This window comes from Thamnophis sirtalis, unplaced genomic scaffold (genome assembly GCF_051295495.1).
Source record: "Thamnophis sirtalis isolate CommonGarterSnake01/CBP01778 unplaced genomic scaffold, rThaSir2_p1.2 scaffold_4, whole genome shotgun sequence".
NCBI lineage: Eukaryota > Metazoa > Chordata > Lepidosauria > Squamata > Natricidae > Thamnophis > Thamnophis sirtalis.
The window spans coordinates 91,784,176-91,807,507 of NW_028261384.1; the positions used below are offsets into that span (position 1 = coordinate 91,784,176).

The 23,332-nt window shown below is 35.8% G+C and overlaps 1 protein-coding gene across 1 annotated transcript in view; it reads right to left on the reverse strand.

Annotated features, from left to right (window-relative positions):
• Positions 1-20,660, reverse strand: part of WNT3 (Wnt family member 3) — a 28,391-nt gene extending 7,731 nt beyond the window's left edge. Inside the window, exons 1-2 of the mRNA XM_087713389.1 lie at positions 20,581-20,660; positions 1,293-1,534 (exon numbers count right to left, since the gene is read on the reverse strand). Of these exons, the coding sequence (XP_087569515.1) occupies positions 1,293-1,534; positions 20,581-20,660 (322 nt within the window). The remainder of the gene's footprint in view (positions 1-1,292; positions 1,535-20,580) is intronic.
• Positions 20,661-23,332: the final 2,672 nt, after the last annotated feature.

The window sequence follows — 23,332 nt, forward strand, 5'->3', positions numbered from 1 at the left end:
TCACATATTTGAAATTCGAGTTCCAGCCAGAAACCTAAGAATTATGCAAGTAACATCATAAAATGTAATGTGTGCTCATTCTAAGTGTTTTTTAAAATTCACAATTGATAAAGCCAAAATATTTAGTTGTCAAACATTTGCTTAATTATAAATGTTCGCTTAATTTACCTATTTCTATCATCAGAGCTCTATAGTTTACAATTCTTTTTGCTCTGTTCTTCTACCATCCCCTTCCTCAAGTTATTGCCATATCTATAAAAATTACTGCTATCTTTTCCATTGCTTTATATATAGTGCATCATAGTGTTCTAGATGGTGATTAGTTTCTGTGTGAAAATCCCACACTTTTAAAATACCCTTTTCATTAATTTTTTTTAGTTGTCTAAAGAAAATATATTCAGTAAACTCAGAAATTTTAACAAATAATAAAGCCTCATTCTTTGGGCCTTGCAATTCCTAATAATTTTCTCTGGACTGCTGGTATACAAATGAAGTGCAATTACATTCTCACAAAATGGTAAGTTCTTACAAGTAAGACTATTTTATTTTAAGATACAGTATCTCAGTTACTTCCCAGTTGGGAATGTAGATTGGAGGGCATTGGAGGAAAAAAGAAGAAGAAACCTTGGAGTTATACTTGCACTTACTTTGAGAGACTTTTTTCTGGTTTACTCAGTAACTGAATAATAGGTTTCTATCTCTCCCTATGAAAATATATTTGGGAATATCTTACCATCTTAATAATTGCTTCCCTGACATATACAGTATATTTCCTTTAATTTGTTCAGGACTATAATTTGCTACAGTGTGGAACTGAATTCACATAAAGCATTAGAATTCAGTTTATAGAATTCATATTAAGATTTTAATATGACCCAAGCATGAACATATGCAACTATTTTAAAAGAGTCTGAGTGCATAAATTACACTATGTCATAACAATGTTTTGGTTTTAGTATAAGCCATTTGTGGTTTACAACCCAATATTTATGATCTAGCATGCAGAATTAATTAAAATCACAATGACTTATTCAACCAAGGGTAAGGAAGACAACTATGGCTAATCACAATATGTGAATATTGGGAGGGGTTTTTTTTTCTTATTCTCATCTAACCATTTTTTGCTCTGATGAAATTGATTCTCCCAATGTCAGAGCCTTTCCCAGTCCTGACCCCCACAACATTCCTAATACTTAGAGAACACAGAAACTAATATTCCAGCATGTAAAACATATTGCCTAATGTTCTGCCCTCTTCCCCCACCCCCACCCCCAGCATACCATGTGTTATACCTTTATCTAGAACAGGCCCAAAAATAGCCAAGCTGTCATCAATGGTGGTGCAATTCCAACGTCTCCCCCGGAACTGATGTTGGCACTCTTGAATTCCCAACTTCACACCTTCAGCCACACTAGGCATGATCTCAATGTAGTTTCGGCAGAAGCGAAGCTGCTTAGGCACTAAGCCAGGAATTGAACCACAGAGAATTGGCTGGGAGCCCAGGGATGTATATTGTTGGCCTAATGCAAGGGACCTGCATGGAGAGAATAGATACAGTCTATAGCTGAAAGTGTACTGGGCCTCCAACATGTCAAGTTCCACCAATTTATGTTTGTCCAAAGTGGATCTCACATAATAATTAATTCATAAGTTCTTCTCTTGAAATTTACAATGATTACTACATTTTCTTCTAGATAAACTCAGAAATGATTGGTTTATCTGTAGTGTAGATATGTTAGTCAAATGCTTCCTTCTTCAACTATTTCTACTCAAGATTTGTTAATTTATTTTTGCATAATATTGAAACATTCTAGCATAGAATCGGTAATTTACATACTGATCTAGGATAACTTGTTTAAAAGATCTCAGTTGTCTTTTAACTTTCTTTTTCAAATGAGTAATGTTTTTTCTGCAATAAGGAAGTAAGCAATATGTGGTTTTCAATATATTGTTGAAAATAGCTCCTATCATTCCTTACCGTTGGTTGTATTAAATAACACTGGAATTCAACAACTTATGGATTACATTGATTGTCTTTGCAAACATAACCCATTCGAGGTAGGCAGACAATTAATTGATTAATTAATAATTTATTCTGCTGAAAATGTTTTTTTTCCTGAAAAATTCTTTAAAATGAATAAAATTATGAAAGGCAGGAAAGGAGAAATAGGAACTGATCTTGTTGATTGGAAACAAGCAATAATAAATAAAATAAAATGAGACAAATTTGGAAAATAAAATTAAAGATGCAATGATAGATATCATAGAAGAGTCAGAAAAATAGAATATTCATATTCATAGTTAGAAAAAAATATAACTGCATAAACTGTGTATGATTTGGTTTACATGTTGAATGTTCTTGTTTGAATAAATCCAGACAGGAAACCAGGATATTTTAACACAAAATGGCCAGAAAAATTACCTTATGTTAAATCCCAGGCTGTGCTTCTGTTAATATGTTTGAAACAGATTCTGGGCAAAAGTTCCCATTTAATTTTACATCACTTACTTATAATAGCATTATCCAATCCACATTGGCTAAATGTGTTGGGATTTGGAAATATCCCAATTTGGCTGGGATAAAATTTATATTTGATGCCAATGCTATGCCTGCTGAACTTCACAGTCAGATAAGCATTAATTCTGCATAAGTGGTTCATGCCAAAAAATAATTATCAAAAAACTATTACAGCATGGCATAAAGTTCAAAGTGCTCTCTCTCTCTTAGACGTCTTAAATTCCATCATTCAAAATATTTCTCTTAAAACCTGGAGGCACCCTTTCTGAAGAATTATAATGTTACTTTTGAATGAGATAACTGTTATCTCTTTTTTGGATTGGGCTGAGACTGAGTGAGGTCCTGTGGCTGAAGGGAGACTTTTACCAGCCATAATCCAACACCGTAATCACAATGTCTCATTCGTTCTCAATGGATACTATTAACACCACTAAATTATATTTTTAGCCTTACTACGAAATCAACATATTAATCTGCTTATCTTTAGGACTTATTTTTTAACTTGCTTAAATTTTCTTATTTGCACAGATGTAAGCAGAAAATATTAGAATTGCACATTCATTTCATATGATATGATGGCAAAGTTCAGGAAGTATGGGTGGTACTTTAGAAAATCTGTTTGTGAAGCCAGAGGATTCCCCCCTCCTCATCAATCCTCTAGAATGCACTAGGGGTCTTGTAATTCATATCCTTCACCTCTTTTTCTGCTGCCAAAATATAGACTATAAATTCTGCTTTCTCCCTGTGGAAATATTCTTTTCCCTATACATACAGGTGGTCCTTGACTTATGACCACAATTGAGTCCAAAATTTATATTGATAAGCAAAACAATTTTACAACCATTCTTGTTGCAGTTGTTAAGTTAGTAACATGTTTGTTAAGTGAATCTGGCTTCACCATTGACTTTGCTTGTTAGGAGGTTGCAAAAAGTGAACAGATGACCCTGGGACACCACAACTATCATAAATATTAGTTAGCAAGCAAGTGAATTTTGATGACATGAACATGGGAAGGCTGCAACTGACATAATTGTAAAAAATGATGATACATAACTTTTTTCAATGCTGTTTTGCTTTGAACAGTCACTAAATGAACTGTTGTAAGTTGAGGACTACCTGTACTGTACATTTTTATTGATCTGTAAAGGCCCCAGTGTATGGTGATGGCATTACTACTTAAGCCTAGTAAGGTGCTGCTTTCCTAACTACATGGCTGGTAGGTTCATAGTAACAAACCTGCTGTATTAGGGTGTTCTTTGGAGCACAATGAATATTGTGTTTAAATATTTGAAAAAGTCATATTGTTAGTTGTTTTAAAAGGTTGAATGTTTAGAAGTTGGGCTGGTCAGTTTTCTTGCAAAAGGAGCTATCCAAGAAAAAGTGCTGAATCTTGAGTTTCTGGGGTTTAGTACCTGCAGACGAATTTTATTATCTTGATGTGCTGCATGGTCTGACCTAGCAATGCCTTTGTGACTTATGATCAATTTAATGCCATCAACTCTGTTTTCTGATTCAATCTTTCCTACCCAGATAATATGATATGTGATGAATTGTAATTTGTGTCCTCTCTGGTCAACATAGATTTTTAGATCTGTCATCCAAATCCCAAAAGCATTAGGCAACAACTGTATAACAAATGGATGGAGTGGTGAGAAGGGTCTCTCTAAACCTATTATAAATTCAAACCTAGAACAATAGGGAAAATAGTAAAATAAATAATTAAAAAAGAAAATTAATAATCTCACCACCTACATTTGGAAAGAAACATGTAATCTTGTTTGCAGGTAGAAGACTAAAATATCATAAGCCTGATTTATAATGAGAAACATTAATCACTCCTCAATAAAGGATAGATATCCAGCTGTTGACAATCATTTGTATTTCCAAATATTATCAAATATGTTGGATATGTTGGTTTGTGATAATCAAAGAGGTGCAATTCTTTGAGGGCTCTTGGACAATTTGAAAGGTTGACCCCATGTCCTCAATGCTTGCTGCTGGTAAGGAGGGTCTTGCCTATTCACTAATGGGCTTCCCATATAAGCATGGCCAGTCATAAAATACCCATTTAGCAGAGAACATTGGAGATATTGATCGTTAGCCAATATCCTAGCTCTTTCATTGCCTAAGAATGGAGTCCAGTGGCATTTTCAGAAAACTAAGTGCTAGAAAATAACACTTTACCTTTCAGCCAATCTTTAAATGGCACCTTTCTATTATTTTTTTCCATATTCAAAGAGTCTATCCAAAATTAAAATCAATTATTAGCAAACCAAAAGCCCAAAGAGTGTTATGTAGTGCCTATTAAAGAAATATTGATTATTCCTATCTTACACTTCTACTCAAAAAGACATGTTATTGGAAAAAAGGGGGGGTTGGGGGGCTATCCGCAGTATTCTAATTTGGGATGAGCAGGTGTCAGTCCTCCTAGGCAGTCCAGATAAGTAACCAAAATCATAAATACTAATACTTACCTTTATTGTAAGGTTGCAGTAACAGAAACATGCAAGTCTGAAAGCCCTTCTCCCCTTCCTTGCCTTAATTCCAGAGAAATAGAAAGAGTCCCTTCTGAGATGCTTTTTCTGCCCCCATTTCTTCTGTGGGCTGAGATATTTCTTGTCTGGCCACTGCTGAGTCTGTAGCTCCTTTTCCTCCTGTTTCCTAACATTACTTTCACAGCCCATTATAGCAGGTCATTCCCCATTTGCTACATAAATATAAAATGAATTGTTCTGTTTCGTTTTCATGTTTTACATGCCAGTACTATCACCTGAGAACCAATACAACATCATAAGTTTATTGTCCTTTGACCAGAATCAGTAATGTAGAATTAATGGCTTAGCTTCACAGCTTCTTGCCTGAATCACTAGTTCTCAGCATGTTCCACAGGATTACTACAGGGGAGGGAAATGGAAAAATGCATCCTGCAGCTTCTTGAAGGAAAGGAGGGATGCAGTCATGATAAATTATCCACTCCACTCACTTGTATTGCTGGTTCTGAATTGCTTTTGCTCCTTGCTTCCTTTGGAGGTAAATACATGTAGGCAGCTACAAACAGGCAAAGCACTCAGCCCTCCATTCTCCATAATCCACATGGTTTCCAACAAAGAAACAGAAAAACCAAGAACTCAGACAGAGACACGCCACATTAAAGAGTCCCAGGAACTCACGAGAGCTAGTTTGGTGTAGTGGTTGAGGCAACAAGATAGAAACCAGTAGACTAATCCCTTAGGTGTGAGAACCAGCTGGGTGGCTTTGCACCAATCATTCGCTCTCAGCCAAATTCACTTCACAAGATTGTAATTGTGGAGAAAAATAGGAGGAAGAAGAGTCATTATCTTTGTTTGCCACTTGAGTTATTTATAAAAACAATAAAGGTGGGAGATAAATAAATTGATACTATGGTCGGAGAGCTGTATTAGTCTATGGAAGCCATATGTCAGAAGGAATTTGATAGCACCTTTTCAGATTAAATGTTTTATTAGCATATTTTTGTGAACTATAATTCACAGACCATCAGATGCATGGTGTAATTAGGTTGTGAAAGCTTATAATTTTTAATGTGCTAGTCTGAAAGGTTATAACATATTCCTGATTTTCAATAAACAAACAGGCATTTAATTTCATTACCAAAGATCTTTCTCCAATTCCTAGCAAATACTTGGGCAAAAAACATACCACACAAAAAATAGAAAACAGATGGCTCAGATACCCCAAAGTTGATAGAATATTTGGAGTAGTATGGCTAGCAATATTATGGGTGCCTGAAAAACAAGTTAGGAACAAGCCAAACAAACCTTGTTGACTTGATTATATGTATGATATAGCTGATCATGGCTAAGATATTATCTGTTTTACCAAGCCACAGTAGGTTCACATATAGTACAGAGAAAAAAGGCTTAATATAATTTGGGAGTAGAATCATTGATTGAACTGAAATAAAATGGTAAGGATATTTGATGGGTTTTTTTGACAAACAAACAAATTACAAGCACATGGATTACAATGTAGATAAAATGATCTGATTCACCCATACCCCTTACTCCAAAGCAATGAAACTACAACATAATTTTATGTGATGAGTTATTAGGTCATGTATTTGTATGCGACGTAACCTAGCCAGAACAGAACACACAAGGAATTTGTCGCCAGTACATAAACTCTCAGAGTAATAATAATCATAATAATGATACTAACAAGAGAAGGTAGTAAAAAAAGATGAGAAGGATAATAGTGATACAGCTATACTAAATGGATAAATGTACTTAGGCATAGGACAGTACTGTGGGAATTAGGTATTCAGCAGAGTGATGGCACAAGGGAAAAAACTTTCTCCATGTCTGCTTGTAATGTGGATAATGCCCATGTTATTCCTTTTGGAGCTGAAAAATTAATTAAACTAATTACAGTAGCTTCTCAACTTCCTTCATGTGCTGCTTTTTTCCTTTTGCTCTCAAATAGGCATGGATCATATCAGCTGCTATCCTGCTTACCTTCCCTCCTTTAGCTTAATTCCTCCAACTGATGTTTACATTGAGCTATTCATATCACAATCGCATGCAACCACATTTTCAGTCAAGAGGGAAGTCAACCTTGGCAACTAGCCCTAAAGTATTAACATCAAGTGCCTGTCTGTCTAAATATACAAATGGCTTATATAAGTAAAATAACTGTAACAAAACAGTACTAATAAACCAAGTTAAAACTTGTAAAATGGGAGACTGTAAACTTGCAAAGTGTGCAAAATATCAAAATTTGAACCCAATGTTTGAAAAAAATGAAATAAAATATTAATACAGATGTTGTTTGTATAATCTTAAGAGTGTGACTTAAGATTTCTAGGGTGCTTTTCTCTTTTCCAGAATCTAATATATTCATACACATCATTTTGCCATTGCAACATTACATAATATTTGAGGACTATATTCTAGAATCTCTAAAATTAATTTTAGGATGGGCTCAGGTGGAATGAATGGAAATTCTGTTTCCATCATTTTACTCATTGCTTGATGCTGTGTACATACAGTATGTGCACCTTCATTTAATCAGAGTGCAAAAGGAATGACACTACACTTTCATAATCAGAATAATATTTTTCTTTGTGTGGATTTATTTAAATATCTATCAGTTATCTGCATAAAAAAGAGTAGCTAAGAACTGGAAGAAACTCCGTATGTGAGAGATCAAGAGGAAGTCCATAACAATTAAAATAAGGCAGGTGTGTTGCTCCAGAAATAAGACCAAGGAGCTTGCATGGAACCTGAATATTATTGAAGAAATAGAAAAGTTGAGAATTTATCTAGCATTCCTACTTGAATGCAGGGGAGTGTCAACAAATGCCATTGTCTGAATTTTATTATAAAAGCAAGCAGGACAGAACAAGAGGAGTGTCCAACAGCCTCAGATGTCTTAAGGACTTTCCAAAGCTTCTTTTCCTTGTGATCCTTTCTTTTCTCCCAGCTGAGAGCGCTCCTTATCTAAAGGGCAACCACAGGGGTTGATGGCATCCTTAACCCTAGTGGGCCGTTTCCTTGGCTACCTCATTAGAAGATGCTTAAATCCTCTTGTCCCTATAATGGGAGTTTTCTACTATAGACCTCCACAATGGAATCAGCCCACCATGTAAGCAACACAAAATCACCCACAACTGTACATTCAAAAGGTACCCTGGAGCAACTATGACAATTTGTGGAAACAAGCTCCATCAACGCAATAGAATTTGTTTCTGAGTAAGGTCAGTCTGAATTTGGCCACCACTAATCATCTTTCCCAGGTCTTCCAACCATATTGAAAATAAAACCTAAAATGCTACGTTGCCCCTAAATGCCTTTTTGGGCATTCACCAGCATAAAAGGAATTGGGAGCTATATGTATTTACAATGGAGAGTAGCGCAGAGGTAGGGACCCACTTTTCTGTTACAAGTTGCATTCCCTTGAAGGTAATCTAGTAATGCCAGTAAGTGGGTGCACAGCAAAAATGTGACTAGAGATGGTATCCCCTCAGTCTTCCTTTCCTCCAGTGGAGTATGTGGTGGGCAGGATTGTCTGTAGGTTGTGGCAAAAAAAAAGAGAAGAAGATGAGAGTCCTAGATGGTGCAATTGAAGCTCTATGGCACACATAAAAATGGCTGTAGCTTTGATTGTGATTGTCATTTTCATTTAAAAAAAAAACACGTCCTATAGAAATACCTGTTGACTAAAAATCAGTTAACATAGATAGGCACTTCTTAAAATAAGATTCTTAAAATCCAGCACTTCTTAAAATAAATTGATTCTTCGGCCTAGAGCTGAAAATTAGTTAAAGGACTACACTGATCTTAACTGAACCCTAACAAACATTACTAGCCTTGTTCCATGAAACTATCTCCATTGGGTTTTAGACTTTTAAAGTAGCATTACTGAGAAAGTATGTTCCTGGATGATCAAATCAAATCTTCTGAGCTGAAGAAGCGTCTTGGATGAAAAGTAAAACATCTTCAAGAAAAATCAGAAATTCCAGTTGGCTCTTGGAAAAAAAACACCTTTGGGACAACCATGATCTGTATGACTGAGAATCTTCATAGACATTTCCAGTGGATATTTTCTACAATAAATATGCTTCAAATTTTGAAAATGCTCAGAAGAGGACATTAGGCCTGTTGGCAGGTCAGGACTGAGTCTTCTATGAGCATGTGTGGGAAGAGCTGTGGTCAATCTTCTCTATCTTTGCTTTAGAAACAGCATCACCTGTTTGCTTGCCTGAACTCTGACAAGCTCTCTGCCCCAGGGAGGTGATTAGCCTGAGATAATTCTTCTTTAGCAGGCTGCTTGCTTTGTTGTTATTAACTCTGGAGGGAACCTGACTTGAGGGCAAGAAATGACTTATTTTTTAGCACCCAGGCAGCGCCAGCTAAGTTGTTGGCACCAGTTCCGCTACAAGCCTCCTGCCAAAGAGAGATGACAAGTTAGGTCACCAAGTGGTCCTCCCCACCCTATCCAGATGAATGGCTGACATGAAGTTGGAACATTCTTGTTTGATTATTCGAAGGCTGCAGTAAACTCTAAAGCCAGAAATGGTGCTAATGATGGTTCTGTATTTAGACAGGAAAAATCAAATGCACTGATATCAAATAGGTGGTATCTGGCTCAATAGTAGTAAGTTCACATGGGATCTTGTAGTCCTAAGTTGACAATTACTTAAATATGAGACAGCAGTATGCCATAGTTGCCAAAAAACCCAATAGAGGTTTATATTTTTTTTTTTTTGCATTTGTAGGCCGCCCTTTTCCCTGAGGGGACTCAGGGCGGCTCACAGAAAACCAGGGAGGGGGGAATACAACATTGAGACAACAACATATAATAAAATAGTAAACAACATGCATACATCATTCGGGCGGGGTAGCGATCCTTATCCCCAGGCCTGACGGGCGAGCCAGTTCTTCAAGGCTATGCGGAAGGCTTGGACGGTGGAGAGGGTACGAATCTCCACGGGGAGCTCGTTCCAAAGGGTCGGGGCTACTGCTGAGAAGGCCCTCCTCCTTGTAGTTGCCAGCCGACATTGGCTGGCCGATGGAATACGGAGGATAGAATACAGTTCTGAGGTGCATTAACAGAGCAGGGGTGGGTTTCAAGCAATACGCCCCGGTACGGGCGTACTGGTGCCTGCCTGAAGCACTGGGTATTATTCTGGTACGGTGCTCTGGAGGACCCAGCTGCCTGCCTGAGCTCCTTACATGTCTTTGAGCTCTTCGGCGCTTCCATGCATGCGCACGGAGCACACAGCACTTGCGCAATGCTCTGCCGAGCAGCTGGAGCATCACTGAGGCTCACGGAGGTGTTACAAGAGGTAAGGACACATGCATGTACTGTGTGTGTGTGCACGCGCATTGTACACATACATGTGGTGGACGCCTTACCGGTTGCAATGGGATCTGGAACCTATCACTGTAATGGAGGGATAGAATCAAGATCATGTGAAGTGAGGTTGAAAGTTCATTCTCTGAGCTTGTGCATTGGTTACTGAACATTTTGTTACCAAGGTACGTAAGTAACATCTTCAATGTAATTTAGGAGTTGTCAGTGTTCTGCTGTTTATTACACTGAATATGTTACCTATCCTATTATGAAACATTCAGAAACCAACCCATAAGCTCAGAGAATTAACCTTCATCCTCATCTTACATCTGAGCTACAGATATTCGCCACTATTGCAAATCACATGAAGTGTTATCATTTTATAATGACTTGGTAAGGCCACACTTGGACTATTGCATCCAGTTTTGCTCACCACAATATAAAAAAGATGTTAAGTCTCTAAAACAGGACTGTCAAAGTTGCGGGTCCTGGGCCGAATACGTCACACGCTAGTCACCCCCACACCCATTTTAGCGAAGGGGGGAAATTGTGATATGTCACTTGATGTCGTGATGATGCAAGTTTGACACCTCTGCTCTAGAAAGAATGCAGAGAACAACAAAGATGATTGTAGGACTGGAGGCTAAAACATGGAGAACGTCTGCAGGAATTGAGTATGTCTAGTTTAATAAAAAGAAAGACCAGGGGTGACATGATAGGAGGGCTTCAATATCTAATAGGATTCCATAAAGAAGAGGGGGGCCAACCTATTCTCCAAAGCACCTGGGGTTGGGGTAGAACAAGAAGCAATGTGTAGAAAGCAATCAAAGAGAGATGCAACCTAGAACTAAGGAAAAATTTCCTGACAGTTATAACAATCAGTGCAACTATTTGCCTCCAGAGGTTGTGGGGGCTCCAACACCGGAAATTTTAAAGAAGAGATTGGACAATCATTTGCCTGAAATGTTATAGGGGTTCCTGCTTAAGCATGGGGCTGTACAAGAAGACCTCCAAGATCCCTTCCAAGTATTATTCTGTATCTATCCTATAAATACGGTAAGTTCACACAAATATTAAACAAATGCAACCTAGTTCTTTGCACAACTTACTAAGCTAAAACCGATCAAAATATATTTTGAAATCAATAAAATATCTGAATTCATTTACATTACTCTGCTCAGGAGTTGTATAATACATGTACTCCAACAACTATTTTTGGATGAAAGAATGCCAGTTCTTTATTCGGATTGTTCAGAATCAGCACTCTTGATTGAATAAAGATTTGATACCAAGGAACACTCATGAGAATACACTGTGAATGGAACCTGCACGGAGAGAGCACTTTAACTATGACAAAATAACATGCCAGTCATCCTTGAGATTTGAATATATCAGCTTGTTTTAAAATATAGAGTAATTAAAAAAAAACAAATAAACCAATAGGGGCCATGAGATCTGGGCAATTCTGGGCATATTATTTTTATTTGTGTGCCCATGCCATATAAAAGAACAACAATAACAGGATTGCTTTGTAAGTTAATTCTACTTTACTCAGGCTTATTATTTCACTTGATATAGGGCAGCCCCAAATCATAAAACCCTATTAAATTCATACATTGCATTATTGTTGGTTAAACAAGCCAAAACTGGCTGGTTTAACTCTACAAAGTAAACCATATATCAATGGTTGGCTTCAAACATCACGCTAAGCCCAAACCAAACAATTATGGCTTACAACAGTATGTGAACCCAGCCATCATCTTTATAGTCTCACATTAAAAGTAAAAGTGAAATCTCCATGAAATTAATGAGAAGCATATAACATATATCAGTCTATAACCTTGGCCTTGCATCCCAAGTAAAGGAAGGTATAGAAAAAAAAAACCCTCATTCCTTCTCTCCCCTCTCACCAACACCCCTCTTAATCTGTGCCAAAGGGTCAAGTATATTGGAGGTGGGTGTCAACTCCAAGGATGTTACCAGAAGAAAATATTCATCTCCTTTACAGTAAACATTAGAGACTCCAAGTATGAGTTGTTCCTCCCTCTTCCAGTAATCTTTCTTGCCTGACTTCATTTTGTAAAGGAGACCATCAATGTGCAAGGAGGCTGAAGGGAAGGAAAATACAGCTGTTCCCCAATCTCTTTAATTTATTATATTGTGGGATGTGTGTCCTTGAATGTAATGCTTAGTTTCTTCAGAATCAGATATTTTTCCTCCTTATTTTCATTACTTACAATGTGTTATCTTGCGGTTACTTTGGTTACTTTGATATGAATGAGTTGCAATAGCTTAAGCTTCGTTCTTTTCTTTCTAATCAAAGCTTGAGTTTTAATCAGTTAGTAGCACTGTGCATAGTATATCTCACAAAAAGATAGAAGGCTCATGATGGACTGAATAATAAATTGTCCAGCTGTTATTTAGTGATTTGTGAAAAACTATGTTGGTTCAATTAGTTGTATGTACTCAGATAATTAGGTAGGCTAAAAGCATGATTATTCATGATTAATCATATCTTGGCTACATCCTTTAACTTTTCTGGTGAGTTCAGGTTTACATCTGAACTAAGTAAAAATAGATTCTGTATAACACAAAGCCAATTTCTGTAACCATAATAGGTTAAACAAGCCAAATGCTTTTTACATAAAACTGTAAACCATACTCTAGAATGACTGTTCATACAGCACGCTAAACGAAAACCAAGCAATTGCATAATTAACACTAGTCAAAGTTAGTATCAATGGTAATAAAAACCTTGTAATGGGTCTTGGTTTGTTTAGAGAGATTATTTTTTTCAATGTTTCTCTACTTTGTTTTCTTATATATTAGATTGCAAATGATGTATGAAGATTATTGGTTTTGTTTGATTATCTCTGCACTTGGAAAGCTGTTGTAAATAAAAATTAAAAATAAAACAATACACTATTGCAAAAGTATCAAGTTAAATAACAACAATTTACCTTTTATCAGTTCATTTGCTTGTGATTTTAACTGCTAATCTGTCTGCTTTCCTAAACAATTAAGGTTACTAAATCTGAATCAAAGGAGACGCTGAAATGGAGACGATCCCCCCCCACCCACCTTTTATATGTCTAGAAGAGAATTCCTTAGTCTGAGAAATCTAAATCCCACCAGGCACTTGGGACACCAACTTTTTGTTTTAATAATAATCTCGATGTCCTATTTAGAAATAACAGGACGGGTTTTAAAAGTGTTTCATTATTTTCCTACTCTGAGTGTTGGCTCTCCTAATCGGCTTTAATGTTTTGAGTACATTAACGCTTCCTCCCCTGTCGTGGCCCAAAGAAAGGAGAGGAGGGGAAGGGGAACAGGTTTAAACATTTTTCAGAAGCCTTGTCATCTTTTATCAGATCCGCCTGGAGGTTTTATGTCGGGAGTCCTGTTCTCTTACTGTACATTAGCAGCTGCATTCCAGAAAGTTGGGTCAATTCCCTTCGCACCTTCCGGCCGCCCTGAGCAGCTTCCCAGGTTCATCTGCCGTGCCTCACTCTTCCCTCGCGACTAGCCAGCGGCCCCTCTCTCCAAGCCAGCCTGTTTTCCTAATTCCCAGTATACGCGTTTCTTACTTCACAGGGAGCAAATGACCCCCGGGTGTCGGCAAACAGTTATCACATTCGAACCCGATTTAAAAATAAATAAATCTGCAGAGATGGTGCAATCGTGTAGAATTCAACCATCATTCCCACTGAGATCGATCGATCGATCGATCTGAACTCACATAAAGGTGTAGAAGACTAGACGAGCAAAAAGTGTTCATAATGTTTTCGAAATCCCGCAACCTGACAATACGGTAAAATCTAGAATTTGTTATAATAGAATCATATTTTAGAGTGGGCGGGAATCCATAATTTAAAAACTAACATGTTTGTCAGTTAATTTCTGCTTGGCCTCTGAACCTTTTTAAATGTACCTGAACAGACAGAACAAGAGTCGGGAGTAAATTTTAATTATCTCTAATTCCACGGAGAACTTAACAGTTTCCAAAGAAATAAGGAGGAGAGTTATATAGTTGGTTCTCTGGTGCCCTAGAGGAGAACAGATCACTCCTAGGATCTGAATTCCAGGGAATTTTTTTTTTGTAAATCTTCCTTTTCAGCCAATTTGAGTATGAATAAAATTCATACTGGTTGTCCATTTTCCCCAGCCTTTTATATTTAAATAAATCTGACTGTCAGTTTGTTTTATATAACTTTTAACATCTAGCTGCTTTTTTAATACTAATTATAATTTATTCCATATTTGTTTTGTATGTGGTATAAATTGCATCAGTAATGTTTATCCAAAGATGTTGTTACAATATCTGTGAGATGGGCTATTTTAAATTTGTCCCTAATACCCCAAAGGAAGATTGAGGTAAATTTTATTTCTTGAATTGTGATGGAAGCATGGAAAGAAATTAACCAAAATGTATCCAATTGTGCCTTAAGTCAAGAACATACCTGACTCTAGAAACTATTTCGTGGCATCCAAAATTTTAATTTTAAAACTTCTGGTCACAGGAGCATAAACTCAATGATTTTTTTAAAAAAATCTGAAATTAAAAATGTGCATCTTGAAAACAAACATCCGTGGGTATTAAGCACGCCTGTAACCATTCCTTTTTAAAACCAAAGCAAATAATAAATGCTAGGCAGGAAATCCATCTCAAGAGAAAAATCTCTTTTGTGGAAGACAAAGTCAAATGGAAATGTCATATTTGAATGCAGAGTGTTTCATTTTATGTATAGAGTTATGAGGACATCATTTAAGCAACTTTATGTAAACTAGTTGCATACATACATACATTTCTGTCATAGGAAATGTTAGAAACATGGTAATTATTAATACAGTATTGGCAATTTCTAAGGTTTTAGTTAGCCTGATGGAAAGTTTCAGAAATGTTTTAAAAAATAAAGGAAAGGAGATATTCATTCTTTACACAGTAAGTATCTAGGGAATATATAGGGAAACTATGGAGGATAATGGAATAAATGTTCTTTGCAATTTATTGATTCTAGAATTTTGCCAAATGTCTTACTCTTGAAATCTTACAGATGAATTTCCACTCATTTCATTTGTTATTTTCTACTAAGTGGGATAAATGTTTAAATATGAAAAGGCTGAAAGAAGACAAAGATCACAAAAAAAGGAGGGAAGAGTTTGCTTAATAGGTGAGATGGAATAATACCTTTGAGAATGTGCAAATGCTTTTCTCCTATCTTTGAAAAACTTCTACGTTTTTCACAGAATCATTGGACAAAGGTCAGGTGGATTATTCTGTTTATCCAAACCTTTCTTTAAAGTGAGGCCATGGAGGTGCACAGTATTTATCAACCTATTTCTAAGTATCTAATTATAGCATTGATTATCAATATCCAGCAGGGATAATGCCTTGTGGGTTGAGAATGATGGCTATTGTAATTCAGCATATCTAGAAAAGGTCAGCTTGGGAAAGGACACTCTAATATTGGGTTTCTGTAGATTGGCGAGTTGATCAGGATGTGTGATCTTTAGCTAAGGTGAATGTTCTACTGCCAAGATTCAGCTCTGGAATATGAGCTTTGTCCAATTTAATCATCTCTGCGCTTTCTTCCTTGGTAGATCTAATTTCCAAATTCATTTGCACCATCTGGAGTTTAAATGTTATTGATACTGATTTTGGATATGCATAGACATAATTATGGCTCATCTCACTGGTTGAACTCAATTGTTGTTTATCCATTGGCTGGCATCCAACTTGCCAATAGGCTTTTGGCAACATCAGTTGTCAATTAATATCTGAAGCCAGCAGGCAAAATGTTAAAGATGAAATTCAGCTGCTAAAGTATTGTTGTCTTCCCAACCACCAAGATGGCATTGTGTCATATTTGACAGGCAGGGAAAGTCTGATTTTAGTAGAGTTCCAGTGAAAAGATCTAAGAATACTCGAGTTCAGAAATAGTGATTAATAAAGAATTTGTAAGGTACCATTCCTATAACTTTGTAGAGCCAAATCAAACCACATTATAGCTTCTTGTAATGACTTAGCACAATAAGTAAATCCAAACTGTGTATTTTCTTCTGTCATCAAGAAGATGGTACGGTCTTCTTACTGCAGTCCATTTCCCCTCCATCAAGAGTGCCAATGAAGTTAAAAATAATTCCCAAAGCCCTCCACAATTCCTATGGCATTCTTGTATTTTGGATGACCTTACCTCCTTGGTTTCAAGGATGCTTTCTAAAGAAGACCAAGTGTTGAATTATAAACTGAGGAATGTTCAGTAGGATTGTGTAGGTGGTCCAGGGAATTCTTATTCTTCCTCCATTCAACCCCTGGTTATATTAGTCCTGGACTACATCACTTTGAAGAGGCAAATCCAATTCCAGATCCATCACAGCTCTAGAAAGAAAGCAGCCCTCTACAGCCCAGGCTGTAAAGATTATTGCACCTTCTTTTTTGTGGTTTTTTTTACACATATTGCAGCATTCTCAGAAGCTTTTCAAACTGTATAAAATTCAGTGAAAGAAACATATATATACACACATATATATATACACACACATACAGTTCCAAAGCATGATTTACAAAGAAAAACAAATCACAGTAGATTTTCTCCTTTTAAAAAAAGTCATTGTGTTTGATGCAATTCTAGATTTTGACTTTTCCCATTTCTTGGTCCCTTTTTAATCAAGTAAGAATGCCACCACCTGTCCTAATGATCAAGCTTCTGTCCCTATTTTCTTGAATTTTAAAATCTTATTTCTATATGGTATGAACTTGATTATACAAAAAGCAAACAATGTAAAGATCATTCAGTTGAAAATCAGGAAGGTTTTGGAGAAATTAGCATCTGAATTCAACTACAGCAACCTCTCTTTCTCTTTCAATCTTTTTTAAAAAAAAACAAAGCATATACAAGTGATGTATTTTAAAGGTTAGCCAGAGGTCATTGTTTTTTAGATTTCCAAAAGTGGTTCTGGAAAATTGAAGATCATATTGGAGAAGTACTTTTCCACAAGAGCGAATATTACTAAGGTGGGGTCAAATATAGAAATCTAAGCCAACATAGCTTTTCCATTTGTATCCTAATTTATGGGACACAATTTAAGTCATGTATATGGCAGCACCTTTAGTCTTGGATCTAAGAATTGACCCAAGAAGTTTTTCAAAAGGCAACTGGACTTTCTTTGCTTTCTCCTTGAAGACATTTTGCTTCTCTTCCAAGAAGATTCTTCAGTTCTTTCAGCTTCCAACTGGATGAGAAGCAGAATGTCTTCAAAGAAAAAACAAAGGAAATCCAGTTGCCTTTTGAAAAGAACGTTTGGGACAACTATGACCTGGATAACTGAGAATCTCCACGGACATTTAAGAGTTGACTTCTATGCTGGCCATTGTCTTTTCCATATGCCCAGGAAAAATCTGTTATACCTAATATGTGCTTGGGTCAAAGATGCAGGTCACTCTTATTCAGTTATATTCTTCTAATATATGACATGTACAGCGTACACAGCTGTCATCACAACCTGAGATGATGGGCTATGGAGTGCTGGAGAAAAATACTGGTACATATTCTCTGCGAATCTCATTTTTTAGGGGCTGGTTTTATACATTTGTGCTCTTGTGCTCAGTTGGCTAGATTTAATAGTGCTATAGTATTACTATACAGAACTACGTATGAAAATATTGTAATGAAACTAAAGCTAGTATCACCTTTCTTGCTCGCTTTCTTCCTTATGCAAAGCTTTCAGCCAGCCTTTGCACTTTTATATATATGTATATGTATGTATGTGTGTACACCCACACTACCTGTTCCTGTTCCTCTTTGCCTCATCCCACCCCCATTCCAGGCAATTTGAAACTATGCAACCTGCTTTTTTCACACTTTTCGATATATTCATTTTTTATTCCTAACATCAGGTCCCTAACTAGCTTTCTCATTGTCTTTTGTACCTGGAATTTCAGTTTTGTAGCTCAAACAAATTGACTCAAGATAAGACTAGGTGATCAAAATTACATTAGTTAGACTGTTTAGTTTGAAGAATTTTAAATCTTTTTTGAAAATGCTGGATTATTTTTTAATGCAGAAGTAAATTATTACGTTCCCAGTTTTATATATGTGAAAGTTGACCGCTGTCCCATATTTTATGACTGACAATTTCTCTCCCCTGCTATACATTAATAAAACTAATACATTGATTGTATGCACTTTGGCTTTTTTTCTGCAAAATTGTGCATGGTTATTAATTTTTATTATTGTTTGTTAAACAATTATTTACTGACTATCTTCTTCAGCTGGAATTATATCCTGAAGAGGGATTGAACATTTGCAAGAAACTTAAATAAATTCAGATCTTTCCCAATTCACTTAAATCCTGCTAAATAATGCAAAATATAGGTACATACACTTTCACATCAAGTGAAAATAACCACTTGAATTTGAAAGGAACTGAATGACGAAGTTAGAAAACATGCAATGAAATAAGGTGTGAGGATTGCTATGAAATGTATATACTAACTTACAGCTCATTATCAATTATTGATAATTGATTTGTTCATTTCTGAGCCTTGTTTTTCAATATAATTATTACAACATTTGCTCTATACTGTACTAGAAAACACAACTATACAAGCACAGCTCAGTCACTGTGACGCTTTATAAATTCTCTATAGATAATTTTCATTATCCTAAAATATGCGTAGGTGCATATTGTTGTTGAATTATGTATGTCTGTATTTTAAAATCCAGAGGCTTAATCCTTTTTCTTTGAGACAAAAGATATCTACCAGAAGAATAGGTTTTAGGGGAAGAGAAAAATTAAGCAGACTGGAAGAAAATAGATTTTTTATAGTGCTTCTCTCTACGTTAATAAGTATGATTGGAAGGGCAAAATTTTACTAAAACACCAAGGTTTTTCTTTATACCCTGAAATTTTTAACTTTAAATAAGCAGCACAGCCAGATTCTGTTTACTGAACTAAATTCTCTGAATCAGTTCTCCTTGACAGTTCTACTTGAAACAAAACCTTTGATTCTTAATAGTTTACAGCTTCTTTTATAGGAAGTTTGTTTCATCAAACCTGAGGCTAAAAGAGATCTGATTAATCTAAATTCTGACAGGAGAATCTTTTTGAACTTTAATATATATGAGTCATATCCATTTGGCATGGAAAATACAAGCATTTTTTGATGTTGCTGTGATTTAATTTTTCTCAATTATTTTCATATAATCAGACAAAATAAGGTTAAAAACATTGTTAAATATACTGAATGTTTATTCTTTATTATTTATAGTAGGCATCTAAACCAAAATTTTACAACACAACCTATTTTTCAAAATTAAACATTTTTTGATTTATATTTATACCACACTTTTGATTATATTTAAAAAGGAATTAAGGGAATAATTTACATAAAAAGAAAACTTTGAAAGTGGTAATGGAAGGCCATATTAAGTTAACTTAAAGCTGTTGATATTTCTAATTCAAGTATTTAAAACATTTTCGTATAAGGATATATTTTAATTAAGCAACAGGAAAAGCCAACATTAGATTATTAAATGCTAAGTATTTTTAATAACCTAAATTTTGGTTTTGCTGAAAAAAATCTCAGATCATCCCATGTCCTAGTACAGGGAAATGAATCTTTGGCAAAATAATTTTTAGCTTTTATCTTCTTGGTTTGCTTAAATGGAGTCAAGATTCTTATGAAGCAAGCAGGAAATTAAAATGTCAAATTGTTGTCATTCCAAAAAAATATTGAAATTAAAACTTAGATCTTGGTTGTTTTCTTGATTTTTTTTTCTGCAGATGTTGGCATCATTAAGCAAATATATTTAAAGTGAAAGAACACATTTGAAGAGTCATTTTACATAGCACTGTTAATAAACATTTGTGATCTGCTGGCAAATACCTAATAGTGAATCTTGATAGTAGTTTAATATTTATATTATTTTAGTTGATTGTCTTACAATGCCTGCTGCTTATAAATTATATTCCAATATATTATTCTGATGCCACAAATGACTGAGACAGACACAATGCTTTTCAAGCAAAAGGAAAAAATCTTTTAAGTATCACCCTTCCAAAATGAAAAAAGCGAGGCGAGCACATAGGAACTTTGCACAAATTCTGAAAAAGCAAAATGATGAGAGAAACATGAATCAGGATGCAGAGAGAATGCAAATATACTGAAGTAGGGAGAAAGAGGTAGGCTGCCAAAAAGTTTGAGATGAGGAGAAAAGAAATCTTACCACCAAATAGGGTAACCGGCTAGGACCTTTGTATCACCGAAGAAAAAAGCTAAAGTTAATCCAAGCAGGTGGTAATCCATTAGTCCAGGCTTGGTGCTGAGGAGAAGAGCACTCTCCACGAAGTTTGCAGAAAAACATTTAAGGACCCCCAAAAAATCAAAACAAAACAATCCCACCCTGAAAAAAAACCCCACAGGTATTTCTACCCCCCCACCCTCCCCCCTCACATTTACACACACACCCAAAGCCAAGAAATATTCCTGAAGTGGAAAATGACTTTGTGCTGGTCAGAAATGCACCTCGCTGAACCTTTTCCCCCACCCACCCCTGACAAACTACCAAAGCGTCTATTAAAATGTGCTGTGCTTTGGAGATGTCAGGAAGCATCCAATCAGATTGCACGGCCTAAGGTGAGGGATGAGCCTATAGTTCAAGGCTGTCAGTCATCCCAACATTTCTCCCCACACACACAAACACAGCAATGTACTGCTTGTTACAGAGAGTAATAGGCAAACCTTGAAAGAGAGTTTTCTAGTGTATTCCCTTTGTCTTTTTCCCCTATTTTTTTTAACTCTCCACGGGATGTACAGTTTATGGCTCATCTGCCATGACATGATTAAGCTTAGAAGGTAAGGTGAGAATGGGGAAATTCTTGAATTTCATTTGTATGCTTTCTAGGGCTCCTTATGTATTCCTCTGCCAGTTGGATGGCAAGTACAAAATGTGAATTTGCAGCCATTTAAGATAGGCTTTTTGATGTTAAGGAGCTAATATATGAACTGCACTATATTTCCTATCTTACATCAAGGTCTCAGTTGATTCTGATACCGACATTTCTAAACATTCTTTTTTAAATCCTTTACACATTTATAGGTTGAGATGCAACAAGTTGGGTCAAGAGAGATTAATTTATCCACACGGGAAGAAACCATTTTCTGAATAATTTGTTTCCCGTGAAATGTCAAAATGTATGCTGTTTTCTTTTTATGTTATTTTATTCTTGGGTCCTTTGACTGTATGTAATAAACTTTTCACTCATTCTTCATTCACATATTTAATAGAGGGAGTCGCATGATCAAATTGGATTCTAAGCATGGACTATTGACTATATTAATATGCTTTTGGAAGGAGAAATTTGAAAACATATTGGCAAAATATTAGCAAAAAACATTATGTCAAAAGCCTCTCCTGTCTGTCCTGATTCTAGTGCTATTTGCCTACTATAATATGGTTAAATGGGGCCAGGAGAAGGAAGAGAGGAATGTTTAACTACATGCATATTTTGGCCAATACAGGATTAATATTTCAGTTACATACATTGAATAAATCCAGGAAAAATCATTCATGAACTCAAAAAGATTTTACACATTCTACTATTTTGACCGTGTGCAAGAATAATGTAAAAAATAAAAGGAGAATTACCACCACACCACCTTGCTGGATTACAATTAAACTGATTACATCCTGAACACTTTAATAATTTGAAGAAACAGAAAAAGAATATCCTTCCTTGGACTCCTACGTTCTCCTGGATAATCTGTAGAATGGCAAGCAAATCATTGTGTTTGAAATCAAAGAAATATATTTTATGGCCATTAATATCAGTAAATGGAATGCAATTGATGAGGCAATACTGTGGCCTTATGAGAAATAGTTCAGTATGTCACACCCCTGAGTGACAGTGACTATCTGGAGTCCTGGTCCTGTCAGCTTCGGTGGAGAGTATGAATGTCTTCTCTGTCACTGCATTTCAATTATGGATTCCCTGAAGAAGCCCGCCTGGCCCCATCTCTGCATGCACATAGCCTAAAGCCTGCCTCTAGAAAAGGATAGGAGATATTTTGAATGTAATTGTTCTTCCATGGCGCTATTGAAGGACTTTCAGTAATTCGTGTATTTAGAGATAGGTATATTGTTAATTCAATTTTGCATTTTTTCTTTTCCATTTTTTCTTTTCCTACATTTGTTTTTAATTGCCTTGAGGAAATGAGGCAGAAATGGTTTAAATAAATAATTAAAGATATTCAGTTGAAAAACACAGATAATTTTTCATCTATAAGACAGTGAAGGTGCATAACCTGTAAAATTGCCTTGGGAGTAGGGGATTCTATTCTCAACCAAAACTATTCTCAGTCACCAGTTATTTATATGTTTGGATAAAATATGACCTGCAATTTCAGACTGAGCATTTTTTCCTGAGAGCCACTTTCATATAAAGATTAAGATGCTGGATTAGCATCAAGGAGATCTGGTTCCAAATTCTCTATCAGCTACAGAAGCTCCCTAGGGGACTTTGACATAACTTGCAGGATTGTTGTCAGGAAACAAAGAGGGAATGATTAAATAATTGATCAATAATTGAATATAGAAATAGATAAGTAAACAAGTGGTTATAAAAGCAGTTTTCTGCATTCAAGCTACTGGTCTTCACAGCATTTCCCTGCATGTAATCTAAAAACTAAGCCTTCTGGGAGGAAGGATTTAAAATATGCTTTTACTCCTGAACAAGGGATTGTAAGAAACAAGGACCCTTCAGGTTTGTTAATTTTCTTAAGATAAAAGTATGATCCACCCAATTTTCTCACTTCTGCAAATGGTTTTCATGACAGGAATAAAGAATTCTGACACCCTACTGGTTTATCTCCAAAGGCCTGGATGAATCCATGTCTCAACTTGTGAAATTAAAAAATTCATAATATGGCTGAACAATAAATTTGATGGATTATTTCTTTATAAATAAAACTAATGCTAA